General features: G+C 40.2%; 2 protein-coding genes across 5 annotated transcripts in view; one reads left to right on the forward strand and one right to left on the reverse strand.

The window, feature by feature from the left end:
• Positions 1–11,444, forward strand: part of LOC120427968 (mitogen-activated protein kinase kinase kinase 15) — a 60,084-nt gene extending 48,640 nt beyond the window's left edge. For all 4 annotated transcript variants that reach the window (XM_052707805.1, XM_052707809.1, XM_052707806.1 and 1 more), the window contains 2 exons: positions 5,850–7,135; positions 11,111–11,444. In XM_052707805.1, coding sequence (XP_052563765.1) covers positions 5,850–7,135; positions 11,111–11,387 — 1,563 coding nt within the window. In that variant the 3' untranslated portion in view covers positions 11,388–11,444. The remainder of the gene's footprint in view (positions 1–5,849; positions 7,136–11,110) is intronic.
• Positions 11,445–16,790: 5,346 nt separating this feature from the next.
• Positions 16,791–18,660, reverse strand: part of LOC120427970 (muscle-specific protein 20-like) — a 94,585-nt gene continuing 92,715 nt past the window's right edge. The window contains exons 3-4 of the mRNA XM_039592926.2: positions 17,670–17,790; positions 16,791–17,010 (exon numbers count right to left, since the gene is read on the reverse strand). Coding sequence (XP_039448860.1) covers positions 16,819–17,010; positions 17,670–17,790 — 313 coding nt within the window. The 3' untranslated portion in view covers positions 16,791–16,818. The remainder of the gene's footprint in view (positions 17,011–17,669; positions 17,791–18,660) is intronic.

Genomic DNA, 18,660 nt, shown 5'->3' on the forward strand with positions numbered 1-18,660 from the left:
GGAGGCCCCGGGGATGTTCCGATAAGGGGACATTTGCGGAACCATAAGAGTTGGGGCAATATGGGTATCAAACTTTATGGTTTTTGATACTGGACATGAAATTTGATGTTTCGGTAGTAGTGACCACAATCCGGAGTGGCCGGAGGCCCCGGGGATGTTCCGATGGGGGGACATTTGCCGAATCGTAAGAGTTGGGGCAATATGGGTATCAAACTTTAGGGATTTTGATACTGGACATGAAATTTGACATTTTGGCAGTAGTGGCCACCACCTGGAGTGTCCGGAGGCCCCGGGGATGTTCCGATGGGGGGACATTTGCCGGACCGTAAGAGTTGGGGCAATATGGGTATCAACCTTTATGGTTTTTGATACCAGACATGAAATTCGACATTTCGGCAGTAGTGGCCACAATCCGGAGTGGCCGGAGGCCCCGCGGATGTTCCGATGGGGGGACATTTGCCGGACCGTAAGAGTTGGGGCAATATGGGTATCAAACTTTATGGTTTTTGATACTGGGCATAAAATTTTACATTTCGGCAATAGTGGCCACAATCCGGAGTGGCCGGAGGCCCCGCGGATGTTCCGATGGGGGGACATTTGCCGGACCGTAAGAGTTGGGGCAATATGGGTATCAAACTTAATGGTTTTTGATACCGGACATGAAATTTGACATTTCGGCAGTAGTGACCACAATCCGGAGTGGCCGGAGGCCCCGGGGATGTTCCGATAAGGGGACATTTGCGGAACCATAAGAGTTGGGGCAATATGGGTATCAAACTTTATGGTTTTTGATACCGGACATTAAATTTGACATTTTGGCAGTAGTGGCCACAATCCGGAGTGGCCGGAGACCCCGCGGATGTTCCGATGGGGGGACATTTGCCGAATCGTAAGAGTTGGGGGAATATGGGTATCAAACTTTAAGGATTTTGATACTGGACATGAAATTTGACATTTCGGCAGTAGTGGCCACAATCCGGAGTGGCCGGAGGCCCCGCGGATGTTCCGATGGGGGGACATTTGCCGGACCGTAAGAGTTGTGGCAATATGGGTATCAAACTTTATGGTTTTTGATACCGGACATGAAATTTGACATTTTGACAGTAGTGGCCACAATCCGGAGTGGCCGGAGGCCCCGCGGATGTTCCGATGGGGGGACATTTGCCGGACCGTAAGAGTTGGGGCAATATGGGTATCAAACTTTATGGTTTTTGATACTGGATATGAAATTTGACATTTCGGCAGTAGTGGTCACAATCCGGAGTGGCCGGAGGCCCCGCGGATGTTCCGATGGGGGGACATTTGCCGGACCGTAAGAGTTGGGGCAATATGGGTATCAAACTTTATGGTTTTTGATACCGGACATGAAATTTGACATTTTGACAGTAGTGGCCACAATCCGGAGTGGCCGGAGGCCCCGCGGATGTTCCGATGGGGGGACATTTGCCGGACCGTAAGAGTTGGGGCAATATGGGTATCAAACTTTATGGTTTTTGATACTGGATATGAAATTTGACATTTCGGCAGTAGTGGTCACAATCTGGAGTGGCCGGAGGCCCCGCGGATGTTCCGATGGGGGGACATTTGCCGGACCGTAAGAGTTGGGGCAATATGGGTATCAAACTTTATGGTTTTTGATACTGGACATGAAATTTGACATTTTGGCAGTAGTGTTCACCACCTGGAGTGGCCGGAGGCCCCGGGGATGTTCCGATAAGGGGACATTTGCGGAACCATAAGAGTTGGGGCAATATGGGTATCAAACTTTATGGTTTTTGATACTGGACATGAAATTTGATGTTTCGGTAGTAGTGACCACAATCCGGAGTGGCCGGAGGCCCCGCGGATGTTCCGATGGGGGGACATTTGCCGAATCGTAAGAGTTGGGGCAATATGGGTATCAAACTTTAGGGATTTTGATACTGGACATGAAATTTGACATTTTGGCAGTAGTGGCCACCACCTGGAGTGTCCGGAGGCCCTGGGGATGTTCCGATGGGGGGACATTTGCCGGACCGTAAGAGTTGGGGCAATATAGGTATCAACCTTTATGGTTTTTGATACCAGACATGAAATTCGACATTTCGGCAGTAGTGGCCACAATCCGGAGTGGCCGGAGGCCCCGCGGATGTTCCGATGGGGGGACATTTGCCGGACCGTAAGAGTTGGGGCAATATGGGTATCAAACTTTATGGTTTTTGATACTGGGCATAAAATTTTACATTTCGGCAATAGTGGCCACAATCCGGAGTGGCCGGAGGCCCCGCGGATGTTCCGATGGGGGGACATTTGCCGGACCGTAAGAGTTGGGGCAATATGGGTATCAAACTTAATGGTTTTTGATACCGGACATGAAATTTGACATTTCGGCAGTAGTGACCACAATCCGGAGTGGCCGGAGGCCCCGGGGATGTTCCGATAAGGGGACATTTGCGGAACCATAAGAGTTGGGGCAATATGGGTATCAAACTTTATGGTTTTTGATACCGGACATTAAATTTGACATTTTGGCAGTAGTGGCCACAATCCGGAGTGGCCGGAGACCCCGCGGATGTTCCGATGGGGGGACATTTGCCGAACCGTAAGAGTTGGGGGAATATGGGTATCAAACTTTAAGGATTTTGATACTGGACATGAAATTTGACATTTCGGCAGTAGTGGCCACAATCCGGAGTGGCCGGAGGCCCCGCGGATGTTCCGATGGGGGGACATTTGCCGGACCGTAAGAGTTGTGGCAATATGGGTATCAAACTTTATGGTTTTTGATACCGGACATGAAATTTGACATTTTGACAGTAGTGGCCACAATCCGGAGTGGCCGGAGGCCCCGCGGATGTTCCGATGGGGGGACATTTGCCGGACCGTAAGAGTTGGGGCAATATGGGTATCAAACTTTATGGTTTTTGATACTGGATATGAAATTTGACATTTCGGCAGTAGTGGTCACAATCCGGAGTGGCCGGAGGCCCCGCGGATGTTCCGATGGGGGGACATTTGCCGGACCGTAAGAGTTGGGGCAATATGGGTATCAAACTTTATGGTTTTTGATACCGGACATGAAATTTGACATTTTGACAGTAGTGGCCACAATCCGGAGTGGCCGGAGGCCCCGCGGATGTTCCGATGGGGGGACATTTGCCGGACCGTAAGAGTTGGGGCAATATGGGTATCAAACTTTATGGTTTTTGATACTGGATATGAAATTTGACATTTCGGCAGTAGTGGTCACAATCTGGAGTGGCCGGAGGCCCCGCGGATGTTCCGATGGGGGGACATTTGCCGGACCGTAAGAGTTGGGGCAATATGGGTATCAAACTTTATGGTTTTTGATACTGGACATGAAATTTGACATTTTGGCAGTAGTGTTCACCACCTGGAGTGGCCGGAGGCCCCGGGGATGTTCCGATAAGGGGACATTTGCGGAACCATAAGAGTTGGGGCAATATGGGTATCAAACTTTATGGTTTTTGATACTGGACATGAAATTTGATGTTTCGGTAGTAGTGACCACAATCCGGAGTGGCCGGAGGCCCCGCGGATGTTCCGATGGGGGGACATTTGCCGAATCGTAAGAGTTGGGGCAATATGGGTATCAAACTTTAGGGATTTTGATACTGGACATGAAATTTGACATTTTGGCAGTAGTGGCCACCACCTGGAGTGTCCGGAGGCCCTGGGGATGTTCCGATGGGGGGACATTTGCCGGACCGTAAGAGTTGGGGCAATATAGGTATCAACCTTTATGGTTTTTGATACCAGACATGAAATTCGACATTTCGGCAGTAGTGGCCACAATCCGGAGTGGCCGGAGGCCCCGCGGATGTTCCGATGGGGGGACATTTGCCGGACCGTAAGAGTTGGGGCAATATGGGTATCAAACTTAATGGTTTTTGATACCGGACATGAAATTTGACATTTCGGCAGTAGTGACCACAATCCGGAGTGGCCGGAGGCCCCGGGGATGTTCCGATAAGGGGACATTTGCGGAACCATAAGAGTTGGGGCAATATGGGTATCAAACTTTATGGTTTTTGATACCGGACATTAAATTTGACATTTTGGCAGTAGTGGCCACAATCCGGAGTGGCCGGAGACCCCGCGGATGTTCCGATGGGGGGACATTTGCCGAACCGTAAGAGTTGGGGGAATATGGGTATCAAACTTTAAGGATTTTGATACTGGACATGAAATTTGACATTTCGGCAGTAGTGGCCACAATCCGGAGTGGCCGGAGGCCCCGCGGATGTTCCGATGGGGGGACATTTGCTGGACCGTAAGAGTTGGGGCAATATGGGTATCAAACCTAATGGTTTTTGATACCGGACATGAAATTTGACATTTTGGCAGTAGTGGCCACAATCCGAAGTGGCCGGAGGCCCCGGGGATGTTCCGATGAGGGGACATTTGCCGGACCGTAAGAGTTGGGGCAATATGAGTATCAAACTTAATGATTTTTGATACTGGACATAAAAAGTTGCATTTGGCCATTATCTGAAATTAAGCAGTTAAAATATGCTAATGCTAAGCAGTTAAAATATATTGCTTATTAGGCAGGAAGTTATAAATAGACTACTGCAATGCACATTTTTTTGTGCCACTGTGAAAATCTGTTTCTGGAATTTAGAATAACTATCTCGTAATCATTAAGAGCCCTGTAAAGGGTAGTTTTTAATGTCTGCTGTTCAAATTTCCTTTACTGCCGCCGATTGCTTGCAACAACCTTGCAAAAACATTCCCGCATCTTGGTAACTTTCGAGTGGTGAAGGAAAGTAAATTGATTTCACTTCGATTTCTATATCAGCTTTCAGCTTAGTTCGATAGGACGGTTATTATAAGGGGGGAATTTGGACCGGACATTCTAATCGAAAATTTCAACAATCATCTTGCAAAGTTCTTTGTCATACTGGTCATGTGTAACATAACCACCTGCACCTTTTTTTTATTAAGAAATTACGAGCGGTGTATCGTTTTTTGACCGACAGAATTTTAAGTATTTTAAGAATTTTAAGAATTTTAAGAATTTTATTTTTTTTTTTGAATTTTAAGAATTTTTAGAATTTTCAGAATTTTCAGAATTTTTAGAATTTTCAGAATTTTAAAAATTTTAAGAATTTTAAGACTTTTAAGACTTTTAAGAATTTTAAGAATTTGAAGAATTTTAACAATTTTAAGATTTTTAAGAATTTTAAGAACCGTCAGTGGGGGTGAGATTGGATCAAAGTGATTTTCTGCGGATTTTACCATTTCTCAGATTCTTCTCAATGAAACTTAATTCTGTTAAAAGGGTTGTGTAGGGGTCATCTTAAGATGACTTCGCTGAAAAAAATCTCGTTCCTAGAACAAATCCTGTTATTTTGGCAGCTGTCTAAAGTTGAGGTACGTTTCTGGCCAAAAATGACCTCTCGAAAAATCCTTTTTCTTATATTTTCAGTTGTATTTGAGCATCATTTTAGTTTCATTTGAATAAAAAAAAATGCATTTAAGGTAGTGTTCATCAAAATCCCCCATATTTTAGGAAAATGTTAGTAAACTATCTTAGAACAAATCTATGTTGACAGATTTTCGATGTTATTTAAATTGTTTTTTTTTTTTATTAAGAATTTACGAGTGTGTATCGTTTTTTGACCGACTAAATTTTAAGAATTTTAAGAATTTTAAGAATTTTAAGAATTTTAAGAATTTTAAGAATTTTAAGAATTTTAAGAATTTTAAGAAATTATAGAATTTTAAGAATTTTAATAATTTTAAGAATTTTATAAATTTTAGGAATTTTAACAACTTTAAAAACTTTTTTTTTAAATTTTAAGAATTTTAATATAATTTTTTTTTTCATTTTTCGCCCATTTCAGGTCGAACTCCCGTCCACCTCGAGCAAATCTCCCCTCCTGAATGGCACCGACGCCAACGAGAGCGACGGCTTCTACCTGCTGAAGAAGGACTCCCAGCGTCGCGCGACCCTGCACCGAGTTCTGGAGCACGACGAGCGCAAGATCTGCCACGTGTGGATGGAGAAGATCGTCTCGGACCGGAAGGAGGCGGTCGTGATCAGCATGAGCCACCTGGAGGTGCTGATCAAGGCGCTGCGGACGTACATTACGGAGCAGAAGAAGGAAACGCTGGAGGGCGTCATCGCGGGGTTGAAGAAGGCTTTGGACTTTGACTCGACGGCGATCGATCATCTGCACCTGGCGATGTATTTGTTCCAGGACGCGGTCATTTCGGTGCTGCGATCGCACAACATCAAGCCGCACTGGATGTTTGCGTTGGACAATCTGGTCAAGAGTGCGGTTCAGGCGGCGATCATAATTTTGTCGCCGGAACTGGGCAGGAATTTGGCCGGGCATGGTCACAACGATGAGGACGACGACGATGATGAGGATCGTCCGAGGAGGCACTCGCGGCATGGTCGTGGAGCTGCCGGGGGAGGTGGTGGTGAGGCGCCTGCCAGAGGTGCGCGTGGAACCGACGACGATGATGAGGAGGGGGATGACGATGATGACGACGATGGGGAAGTGTCCACGTCGGGCGTCGGCACCGTCAACTCGGTCACGCTGGCCAAACCGGCCAAGCTGAGCCGCTCGAAGGTGGTCCACGACCAGATTACGGCCCTCCGGGCGGAGAACCTAAGACTGATGGAAGATCTGTACGAATCTCACAATAGCTACCACGCCGTGTTCCGGACGGCTCTCGAGGGACAAACCACGAACGCGGAGATGGTGAAGGCGTTGGCCACGCAGCTGATGTCCGTCGCGAGGTACAGCAGCAGTACGGGAACCATTGAGCGAGGCTCGCAAGGCTACGCCAGTGAAACGTCCGAAAGTCCGGGAATTATCCCGGTGGACGAAGTGGACGCGGTCAACAATAACTTTTTGCGGCCGACGAACCCCCCGACGCTTCATCGGCAGACGTCCCGGGGCGCCGTTTTTCATCAGCATCATTTGGAGCGGACGAGGACGCCGTCGGCGACGGTTAGGGGAGCAGCGGGTTCGGTTGAGCCAGATCCACGGCTTGAGGAGTGGCTTGTCCAGCATGGCATTGGGGTGGCCGTGAGGAACACCATTCACGGCGAGGAATTTAGCTTCGAGGACTTTGTGTACGGCATGGAGCAGGACGATCTGAGGAGGATCGGGTTGAGGTGAGTTTGTCCTCTTTAAATTATTATTTCTCATCATTTTTTTCAAAAATTGCGCAATGAACCACAGGCAGGGTTGCCAGATTTTTGCAGTGTCTGCCAGAATAAAGATTCATAATTATCTGTGCCAGATTTTGAGAGATTTTTACTGATTTTTCATTTTCTGTCAATTTTGAACAACTTTTGGATTGAAATGAACAGTTTGAAACGAAAATCTTAAAAATTGAGATAATGTTTATTTAAATGGAAATGTAAATTCAACCTTTTCGAGGTCGAAAAGTCAATTAAACCATCTAAATTTGCTAAATAATAATGAACGTATGATAACATTTCATTTCTACAATTTTTTCTTTTTCCGATCTTATAATCCAAAAATTCCGAATTTTGCTAAAAGTTTAAAAGTGCCCTATTTGATTAAAATACAAAAAAACCTAAAAAAGTATATTTTAAACAGTTTACAATCAATTTTCAGCAATATTTTATCTGCTTACCAGAGTTTCAGGAAACTTTTGATAGAAAGGCACAAAAACAAAAACTTGAAATAAAATTTGTAAGTGAGAGAGTTCTTTTATTGAGCAAAGAAGCCATTTTGGATCATTAGTTTGTCCAAATAATTTTTCATACAAATTTGGCAGCTGCCCATACAAAAATGATGTAAAAAAATTCTAAAATATGTATCTTTTGAAGGAATTTTTTGATCGATTTGGTGTCTTGGGCAAAGTTGTAGGTATGGATAAGAGCTACACTGGAAAAAATGATATACCAAAAAAAAATTGGTGATTTTTAATTTAACTTTTTGTCACTAGAACTTGATTTGCAAAAATCATCAAATACCTTTTCAGAAATTTCCAGGTTACGCAAAAAAAAAATTTTTTTTTTCAAAAAATCTAATAATTGGTCGCAAACAGTTTTTAATTTTATTATTCGGTGTAAAATCAAATTTGAAATCAAAAAGAACTTAAGACCAATTCCAGCTCAAATCAGGATTTTTTCTGGTACTTTTGTACCCGACCCTCTCCGATTTCAATGAAACTTTGTAGACATGTTATCCTAGGCCTATATAAGCCATTTTTGTGTATATGGAGCCAACAGCACTCGAAAATAACATTTGAGAAGGGCGTAAGGTATTTAAATATTTTTGTATTTTGTAATTTAAAAATTACTGTATCTCGAAGCCGTTGCGTCGTATCAAAAAGTGGTCAAAGACAAACTTGTAGGAAATTGGACGGGCTTTCTGAAAAAATACACTGAAACAAAAATACACACCATATCTACTAGATTTTTTGATTTTTAAGTCTAAAACTTAAATTTAAAGGTGATGTCACGATTTTTTTTCGTTCAAAATTTTTGAGAAAATAGCCTAAAATGTTACCAAAAGACTAACGAAAAATGCAGGATGGTATGTTTCTCCTAAAAAAAATACAAAAATCATTTACTAAAACTGTTTTTTTAAAGTGCTCTAAACGTCAAAATTTTCAAAAACCGATAGTGGGAATCGTCTCCATATTGACCATTGTCCAATCCATGCGGTTTTAAAAATAAAAATGTTGAAAAAACGGGTTTTTTTGTGGTTTTTGGCAATTTCTATATGACAGACTTGGTTTTTCAGTCTCGTAAATATTTTTACCGGAAATCTCGTCCAATTTCCCATAAGTTTGCCTTTGACAGCTTTTTGATTTATAACGTTTTTGTATTTACGTAAGCAAATTTACTATCCTGGTTTCTACCACACTGAAAAAAAATATTTTATTTTCAGTTATTAGCAATGTAATTAAGCTTGTATCTGTAAGCCCTTACATCCAATTGAAATGTTGTCAGAGGCAAACTTATGGGAAATTGGACGAGCTTTCCGGTAAAAATATTTACGAGACTGAAAAACCAAGTCTGTCATATAGAAATTGCCAAAAACCACAAAAAAAAAACCGTTTTTTCAGCATTTTTATTTTTAAAACCGCTGTATCTTCCCAAGGATTGGACATCGGTCAATGGTCAATGGTCAATATGGAGGCTTTTATGTAAAATTGTCTGGAGAATCGATTCCCACTACCGGCTTTTGAAAATTTTGATGTTTACACCACTTTTCAAAAAAACAGTTTTAGTAAAAGATTTTTTTATTTTTTTAGGAGAGACATAACATCCTGCATTTTTCGTCAGTCTTTTGGTAACATTTTAGGCTATTTCCTCAAAAATTTTGAACGAAAAAAAATCGTGAAATCACCTTTAAATTTAAGTTTTAGACTTAAAAATCAAAAAATCTCATAGATATGGTGTGTATTTTTGTTTCAGTGTATATTTTTCAGAAAGCCCGTCCAATTTCCTACAAGTTTGTCTTTGACTACTTTTTGATACGACGCAACGGCTTCGAGATACAGTAATTTTTAAATTCCCAAATATAAAAATATTTAAATACCTTACGCTCTTCTCAAATTTTATTTTCGAGTGCTCTTGGCTCCATATACACAAAAATGGCTTATATAGGCCTAGGATAACATGTCTACAAAGTTTCATTGAAATCGGAGAGGGTCGGGTACAAAAGTACCAGAAAAAATCGACGTCGTCGTGCTATCTTGTCGCACCCGCCATTTTGACGTTCCGAGAAAAACGCGTTTTAATGTTTGACCTTGAATATACAAAAACGAGAGCACGCAATGTAAACAATAACAAACACGTTTTGTTTGGCTGGCCATTCTGTGCATTGTCCCGAAGTTTGGTTGAAGTTGGTTGCTGGAGTCCCGAGTTATAATTACAAATGTTTACGGTAGTCTAGCTTGTACGTGTGACAAACGCATCCTGACTTTCCTGGCCTGAAATCCCTTTGGCCTTTTGTCGCACTTACATCAATTTTCATGGAGTGACAAGATAGCACGACAAGATTTAAACTACTTTCATATGTAAAGTGACAAAAATGCACGGAGTTTTTTCGGTTTTTGTTGAATATCTCAGGATTGAAATCGAATTTTGGGGATCTGTGAAGGTCAAAAGGTGAGGCATTGTGAGCTGCACAAAATGGCGTTCTTAACTCAATTTGGCCCAAAATGCACGTACGACAAGTTAGCACGATGGCGACGAAATCCTGATTTGAGCTGGAATTGGGTCCTAAAATGAAGCTTAGATTGCTGATATTATTGTTTACAGCGATAAAGCTTATTTTTCTGAGTACAATGACCCTTTGTACGAGCACAAAGAGTTTAAAATGGATTTTTAAATCAATTTTGAAAAATTAACCTCGCGGTCCTTCTTGACAGAAAAGCTCCTACTTGACAGCTCGTTCCAAGGGGACCATAGTTGATCCATCGAAAAAATGTTGTCTTGTCAAAAAAAAAAATGCATTAAAATGAAAAAAGTGATCAGAAATGGTTTTTAATCGTGTTTTTTACCGTTGTACATAAAAATTGACATAGGACTTTAGTACCCAATTGCTCTTAAGTGAAATTTTGATAATGTGCACCGTTTTCAAGTTAAAGCTATTTTTAGTTTTTTTTTCTTTTTGTTTTGAAAATAGCCACAGTTTTTTTTTTTTAATTTTTTAAATGAGTGCCCACTTTTGCAAAATATTTTTGAGAAGCTGAGAAACTGTTGGTCCCAGCCGGGATTTGAACCCCTATCTACCGCTTACGAGGCGGAAGCGTTATCGCTGGGCTACGTGGCTCGGTCAAGAAATGTTAGTTTTGATTCAAAATTTTTAAATATTTTTTTCGAGAAGATCAGGAAATTTCACGAATGTTTCATTTTTTAACATTGTTAGTCGGACCGTTTCGACTGAGATATCGACGTTAGAAAATGGTGGATTGTTTGTGTGAGACTAAAAAAACAACAATTTTCCTGTTTTTAAACCTTTGCATGGCAATATCTCAGCAACTAAGGGTCGTATCAACAAAAGTAAAAAAAGCAAAATATAGAGATATTTTAATTGCTCCTTTTTCGCGATTAAAAGCAAAATAAACAAATTTAAATGTATCTTCCTACCTCCCCTTCCAGGGTCGGCACCGAGGTCAAACTGTGGCGCGCCATCCGAGCATACCGGAGTCAGCATCCGCTGCCCCATCCCACAGAACCCGCCCCCTCCCATTCCTCCTCCTCCCTGTCGACAGTCCTGGCAAACGGAGATTCTACGCCCTCCACCGACGAGCCCCAACTCCGACGCCAACAGCCCCAGCACAAACCGATCTCCAACTCCAACAGCTGGGACTCGAGCCACTCGACGGCCACCTCGACCTCCTCCGAGTACGAGTCCTGCAACGGCGAGGGCTCGTGAAGTCGAAAGAGGCTGGCGGGTTCTTCCGGGGAAGTTTCCGAAAAGCGTCGAAAGCAGCAGCAGCACCCATGAATATTGAGGCAAAAATCATCACCTAGTGTTTAAGGTCAAAACGTATCCTGTTGTTTAAAATTGTGTGCTAGTGTGTGTGTGTTTGGCTCAAACAAAAATCAAGAATCGACAAGCAAAAACGAGGTCTCTCTCACAAAATTGGATTGCTTTTAGTTTGTAAGATGTTTCCCATGATCTAAGCGATAAAGTGACCCAACCCAAGCTCCTCTAGACTAAGTTAGCAATCATGCAAGCAATCAATAAGCTAAGCATCTTTGAAAAGTGCCTTTTCTCATATTTTTTTTTCTTGTTGAGCCTGCAATAATTGTAAGTGTCAAAACTGAAGCAATACTAGTTTATTTACTTCTCTATCATTTGCTGAAACAATCGAAATTGTTGATATTAGGCGCAGTTTAGGATTAGTTACGCAGAAGCACACCGTATGGAATGCGTATTATTTTGCTGTTTTTTGTTTGTTTTTTTTTAACGTGCTCGTTGTGCCCGTTTGCCATACTGCTCTTAACGTTAAGCTCAAAAAAGTAGTTTTGTAGGCCTAGGCTGTACCCCATGTTATACTGTAGTGTTTACACTGGCAATAAAATTGTTCGTTTTCCCTTCAAGCATGAAGGGGAATTAAAATATAAAAAATGCAGAGTGTTTTTATAAAGGTAATATCACATTCTTGAAAATGGCGAAGACTTCTAATTTTTTTAGTTTCTGAAACAGATGATCTTTTTGCATTAAAAAAACATGAGAAATTTCCCTTATCATTTAAAAAAAATTAGAGCACCACAAATTCCCGTCTTGTAAATCCCTAATCCTTGCCCTCCGGTGTACAGTGGAGATGGAAGCGAAAATGCACAATTTCTTTCGACCTTACATTTTTCAAGACCTTGTTAAGGTTGGTAGTTTTCAGAGCGTTTTCATGAAATGAAAGAATTTTCCTCATTTCAAATTTAAGACAAAATTTATTAATTCTTTAATTCCTAAATTTTTCAAAATTTTATAAATTCCTAAACTTTTATCAAAATCAAAAATAACCTTATTCCTAAAATCTTAAATTATTGAGTTCATCAATTCACTAATTCCAAAAATCCAAAAATGTTTCTGATTCCCAAATTCCTGTTAAGATTTCCTCTCAAAATTCCAAAACACAATTCCTAAATTTCCGTTTTTCCAATTCATAAATTCTTAAAATCCTAAATTCCTTATTTCTAACTTCCGAAATATTCGAATTCTCGCTTATTTTACCAAAAGATCATATTGGTTGTTGGTTGTTTTGATAAATTATTCTAGAATTCTGAAAATTTTAAAATTAATGGTTTCCTCAATTCATAGATTCCTAAATTCCCAGAAGACCTAAATTCTCAAATTTCTAAAGTCTCAAATTTCTATATTCCCAAAAAGATCTGAATTCCTAAAGTCTCAATTTTTTTGATTCCTAAATTGCTAAATGCTCAAAAAACAAAAACTTCCACATTTCTAAAATCTCAAACTCTTAAATTCTCAAAAAAAAAAATTGATTCCCAAATTTCTAAGGTCTCGAATTCCTAAATCCCCAAATTGCTAAATTCCCAAATTCCTAAATTCCCTGATTACTACATTTATAAATTCCTCAATCCCTAAATTTCCACATTCCTAAATTCCCAAAAGACCTCAATTCTCAAATTTCTGAATTCCTAAAGTCTCAAATTTATGAATTCCTAAAGTCTCAAATTCCAAAATTCCCAAATTGCTTAATTTCTAAATTTCTAGATAACTAAATTTCAAAACATTCAAATTTCTAAATTCGTAAATTCCTAAAAGACCTGAATTCCCATATTCCTTAATTCCCAAGTTCCTAATGTTTTAAATTCTTAAATTCTCAAATTCTCAAAAATCCTAATTTCAAAAATCTCAAATTCTTTAGTTTCCAAATCTCTTAGTTCCCAAATTCCTAAATCCCTAGATAACTAACTTACTAAATTTCTAAATTCCCAAATTTCCTAACCCTAAATTCCTTAATTCCTAAGCTCTATAATTTATAAATTAATAAATATCTCTAATTCTTAAATTATAAATTTCATAATTGATAAATTTCTCAATCCCCAAATTCCTAAATTTTCAAAAGACTTAATTCCTATTTTTTTTATTTCCTAGATTACTGAATTCCCAAACTTCAAAATTCCTTAGTTTCTAAATTCCTAAATTAATTAATTCCTGCAATTTCAAATAACTATATTCCTCAATTAATAAGATTTTAAATTTCAAAAATTCCTAAATAAATAAATTGTCAAAATAATAAATTCCTCAAATCCCCAAATTCTTTTGATCCTGAATTCCTATATTTTTTAATTTCTTAATTCCTAAACTCTCAATTTTCTAAATTCTTAAATTAATAAATTCCTAAATTCTTAAATTAATAAATTCCTAAATTCTTAAATTAATAAATTCCTAAATTAATTAATTAATAAATTAAACTAATACGATCCGAAATTCAAAAATGCTTAAAAATATATTCCAACATAGTCAAAATAAAAAAAAAACTCAAATCCCTAAATTCATTTAATCCTGAATTCCTAAAATCCTTAATTCCTGAACTCCCAAATTTCTAAATTCTCAAATTAATTTATTCCTAAATTTTCAAAAGGCCTAAATTCCCAAAATTCTTTGATATCTATTTTTTCCCCTTAATTCCTGAATTCCAAAATCTCTAAATTTCTTAGTTCCTGAATTCCTTTATTCCTAAACTCCTAAATTGATTAATTCCTGTTATTTAATAAAATGATTCCTAAATTTTCAAAATCAAATTATCATCAAATTCCTAAATGCCATATTCCTAAATTCCTTAATTCCAAAATTCCCAAATTCCTAAATTTTTAAATTCCTATACTACCCCTGATCGCATAAATGTTCCAAATGCATTTTCATCGCTTTTGAGTTATTGATGCAGTTTGGTTCAAAATCATGTGATCTTTCAGAAAAGCCTCTGTTCTAGAAATCAGGAGGAAATCCAGTTTTTTTTTCGCGAAACCTTAACACGTAGCCTTATGTGTGCGACAAACTGCAAGTGCTATTTTCTCAGCTTGCCAAAATTTTAAATTCTAAAATTCCGAAGTTTCTAAATTCCTAAATTGATAAATTATTTTATTTCCAAATTTTTAATTGGGTCCTAAAATAAAGCTTAGATTGCTGATACTATTCTTCGAAGCGATAAAGCTTATTTTTCTGAGTAAAATGACCCTTTGTACGACCACTAAGAGTTTAAAATGGATTTTTAAATCAGTTTTGAAAAATTAGCCTCGCGGTTCTTCTTGACAGAAAAAGCTCCTACTTGACAGCTTATTCCAAGGGGACGATAGTTGATCCATCGAAAAAATGTTGTCTTGTCACTTTTTTTTGACGTTAAATTGAAAAAAAAAATTGATCAGAAATGGTTTTTAATCGTGTTTTTTAATTTTTTAACATAAAAATTGACATAGGACTTTAGTACCCAATTCCTATATTCTTAAATTCCTAAACAAAATTTGATTAAATTTAAACAACAGAGCTGCGTAAGTGTCACGTGAAGTTGACGTTCAATTACAGCTCCAAAATAGTTTTTCTGACTACAAACTAATCACCAAGTGTAAATTAGAGCAGTAAAAAGCAAAAGTTAAAAAAAATCGCGACGATTTTTGTCCACCTGGATTGGCTCAGTTGCATAGAGTGGCACTAACCAAAACGTCAATTTTCTTACCAGGTTTGCCTCGGTCTCTTGTGCTCAATAGAGCTATCTAAGCCTGATCTCACACACACTAGAACACCATTTGTTTTGCTGGCTGGTACAAAATTTAACCTCACTTTTTTCGTGTACATACATGCAATATATGCGCACGTAGATAACTCTATAGGGGGATGGCGTCGCTATTTATTTAGAGCACGTTTTCCACTTTTTCTCCATCGAAACCGACTGCTTTATCGACTTCATTTTGCTGGACGAGATAGGACGCCGTCTATTTTTAGACGATGACTCAGCACTTTTCCACTCTTGCACTTAAAAAAAAAGATGGCAGCACGATGTAACGCCACGTCCCTATTGACCACTAAACTAAAGTCAGCTTCCAGCAAAATCTTATTTAAAGTGATTGTTAACTAATCACTACAGCAAAAAGTTCCCCAACTGCTTCAGTTTAGCAAGGGCAGCATCTTAACTTAAAAAATGACTTTGACACTTCAAACCTAACCGCAGCAGGCCAAAATTAGATGACGTCAAACAAAAGAATGTTTGAGAGTGAGAGAGCGGGCACCATTGTTGCCAGCTGAAAGGAGTACATTTTGAATGTCAACATAAAGAAAATAGGAAAGAAATATAACACTGAAAGTAACAAAACATCAGCCGTGTGTGCTCGTGAGCGATTTGTGACCTGGCAAGGTAAGGACCAGCGAGCGCCGGAGATAGAACTGACGGAATGGAATTGGGTACTAAAGCCCTATGTCAATTGTTATGTACAACGGTAAAAAACACGATTAAAAACCATTTCTGATCACTTTTTTTCATTTTAATGCAAAATTTTTTTTTGACAAGACAACCTTTGTTTCGATGGAATAACTATGGTCCCCTTGGAACGAGCTGTCAAGTAGGAGCTTTTCTATCAAGAAGGACCGCGAGGTTAATTTTTCGAAATTGATTTAAAAATCCATTTTAAACTCTTTGTGGTCGTACAAAGGGTCATTTTACTCAGAAAAATAAGCTTTATCGCTGTAAACAATAATATCAGCAATCTAAGCTTCATTTTAGGACCCAATTAGAGGAAAAAAACACTGTTTTGAAATGCTTTGTTAACCATTTAATTCGGGTTTTCTTGAAAATTAATAATGTGAGAATGATTAAAATGTGTTAATGTTTATACTGATGCTAATTTGCATCGTCGATCATACAGAATATGCTTTTTATTTGAACAAATGTGTGAGATGTCCGATAAACCTGCCAAACATACGAGCATTTCCCCTAAGACTAACCCTTAAGTCTATTTGAAGTGAACAGTGAATTTTCTTCAACTGGGTCGTCAAATGAAAACAAGCATTACTCAATGTAGGTTACTGTATTTCATTAGACCAACTCTAAATGTGTATTGGCAAATAAAACAAAACTCAAAATAGCTGCAAAAATTTCCAAATTTGAACGAAACATCTTCTTCTCTTCCTACTGCATGTTTATGATCACACGCTCACATAAAGGTACTCGAATCTGCTACTAAACCGCTAATAATGCTGCTCAAAAAAATGTAACGTTTATAATACCATCCGGAATCATCGCGCACGCGGGAAATCATGCGAAACACACGTGTTTTCGTTATCGAAAAATGGGTTGAATAAATAAATAATTTAAAGTTTGTTTTTGTTCAAGCACCCACATGGCTCACTTGCCGAGCAGAATCTTCCGCGTGGCGCCAAAGTTGAGACCGGCCTGGGTGGCACCCTTGTTGGAGCCGGCCTGCAGCCCGATCAGGCCCTCGCCGGCCCGCAGCTGCTCCTCGGTAAACTCGCGCCGATTCTCCTCCGAGGGCCGTGGTCCCAGGTAGGGCCCGCGGAACTCCGGGTGGCGGTAGCACTGTCGGTGGGGGGAAAAGCAGATGTTCTTTAGTGTCAAGGTTTCCCCGAGTCAAAAGAAAGCTCCCGGAGCGATCTTCCGACAAGGTTCTACTCAAAAACTCCTTCATTTTTAAAGATGTTTAGGAGACTTTTTTTGAAATTGTAATTGTTTTTTTCATGTTCATGTTTTAGACACACCTAAAAACCATCAGATATTCGACTTCCTGCCTTCCTTTGGCAAGGTGACAGGAAGCGAGCGGAGCGAAATCACTAGAGACTTCATATCCCGACTTCATCACTTGGTTTTTGAATTGTAGAACCGTCAGTTTAACGGCCTACTGGTGCGTACCGATGGAGGGGCAGGCGGACCCAAGTAGGCATCGCCGAACGGAGTCCGCTAGCGATGGTTGCTTCGATTGAGGGGGCCGTCCGCGAGTTACGTAACGAGGTTTTAAACTTGATTTTTTGAAATTTGTTCTAATTAGATCAGGAAGGTGTACAAATGTTTTGGTTACTTGATTTTTTAAATTGATCTCCAGAAACGTCATCAAGGGATGCGTCCCCCTCAACGTAAACAAAACCACGTGCTTGCTTGGATCGTCTCACCAACACTCCTGTCACGCGGATACACATTCCTTCTAGGCGCGACGCAACATGTGGTTGTGTTGCACAACTTACCGCCCGTCCGACCGCAAAGATGGTGGTGGTGACCAGCGCGACGTTCTTCTTGTCCCACAGATCCGTCGTCTGGAACAGGTCCACGTCGGCGACGCCGTACTTGATGCAGGCCTTCTGGAATCTGCAACAAACGAAAAAAAAATCTTGTTAGAAAAATCCAAGATGGCGGCGCAGCGAAAAAAAGTGTCGCGCAGCGTTGCCGCGACGCGGCCGCCTTTTTTCCCAATAAACTGGGCACATCAAAAAATCACGAGACCATCAATGAGAGCAATCGATAATACGGGCAACAGGCGGCCATGACGGGCAGACAGTAAACGCGTGCGAAGATGTTGCAGCACCAGGCAACAGACGCGAAGACCTGCTGCGACAGCTCCTGGTCGGGCTGTTGTCGTGGTAGCTTTACCTCCTATTTTCGACTACCAGGCAGTCTCGCTGCTAGAAAGAGTAAAAACAAATCGAGTTGGAACCGACGAGGGGAACGTTCGCGGAAGGCGTTACATTGGGGTCGTGTTGCGTCGTGCGAGATGTCACACAGAACTGTAAACAAAATTTCTGATTGAAATGACAAACGTCAAAAAATCCAATCAGAATTACGTTACAACAAATTAATTTCTTAAAATAGTCAAAGTTACGTAATCCGCACACCTCCCCAATCCCCAAGCAGGCGACGACGTCGCCTGGTTTGTTTGTTTCTTCTAACTTGACTAGTCGTTGCCGTTGTTGTTGTTGTTGCTTGCTTACTAGTTTGTTTGGTTGGTTTTGTTGCGACGCCGTATGTTCGCCGCTGCTCTACGTGCGATTTACAACAAAACACGCCATTTTGTTGCATTCGCGGTCGACGGTCGCGGGGTCGTGTCACGTGGAGTTGTTTTGTTGTTTTTGGGGAAGGTTCGAGATCACAAACTCCTCATCATTCACACTCAAACTCTTGGACAGTACGCATCGATGAAAGCAATATTTACGTGGATTGTAAAGAAGATTTGTTAAAAGG

Source organism: Culex pipiens, chromosome 1 (assembly GCF_016801865.2).
Source record: "Culex pipiens pallens isolate TS chromosome 1, TS_CPP_V2, whole genome shotgun sequence".
NCBI lineage: Eukaryota > Metazoa > Arthropoda > Insecta > Diptera > Culicidae > Culex > Culex pipiens.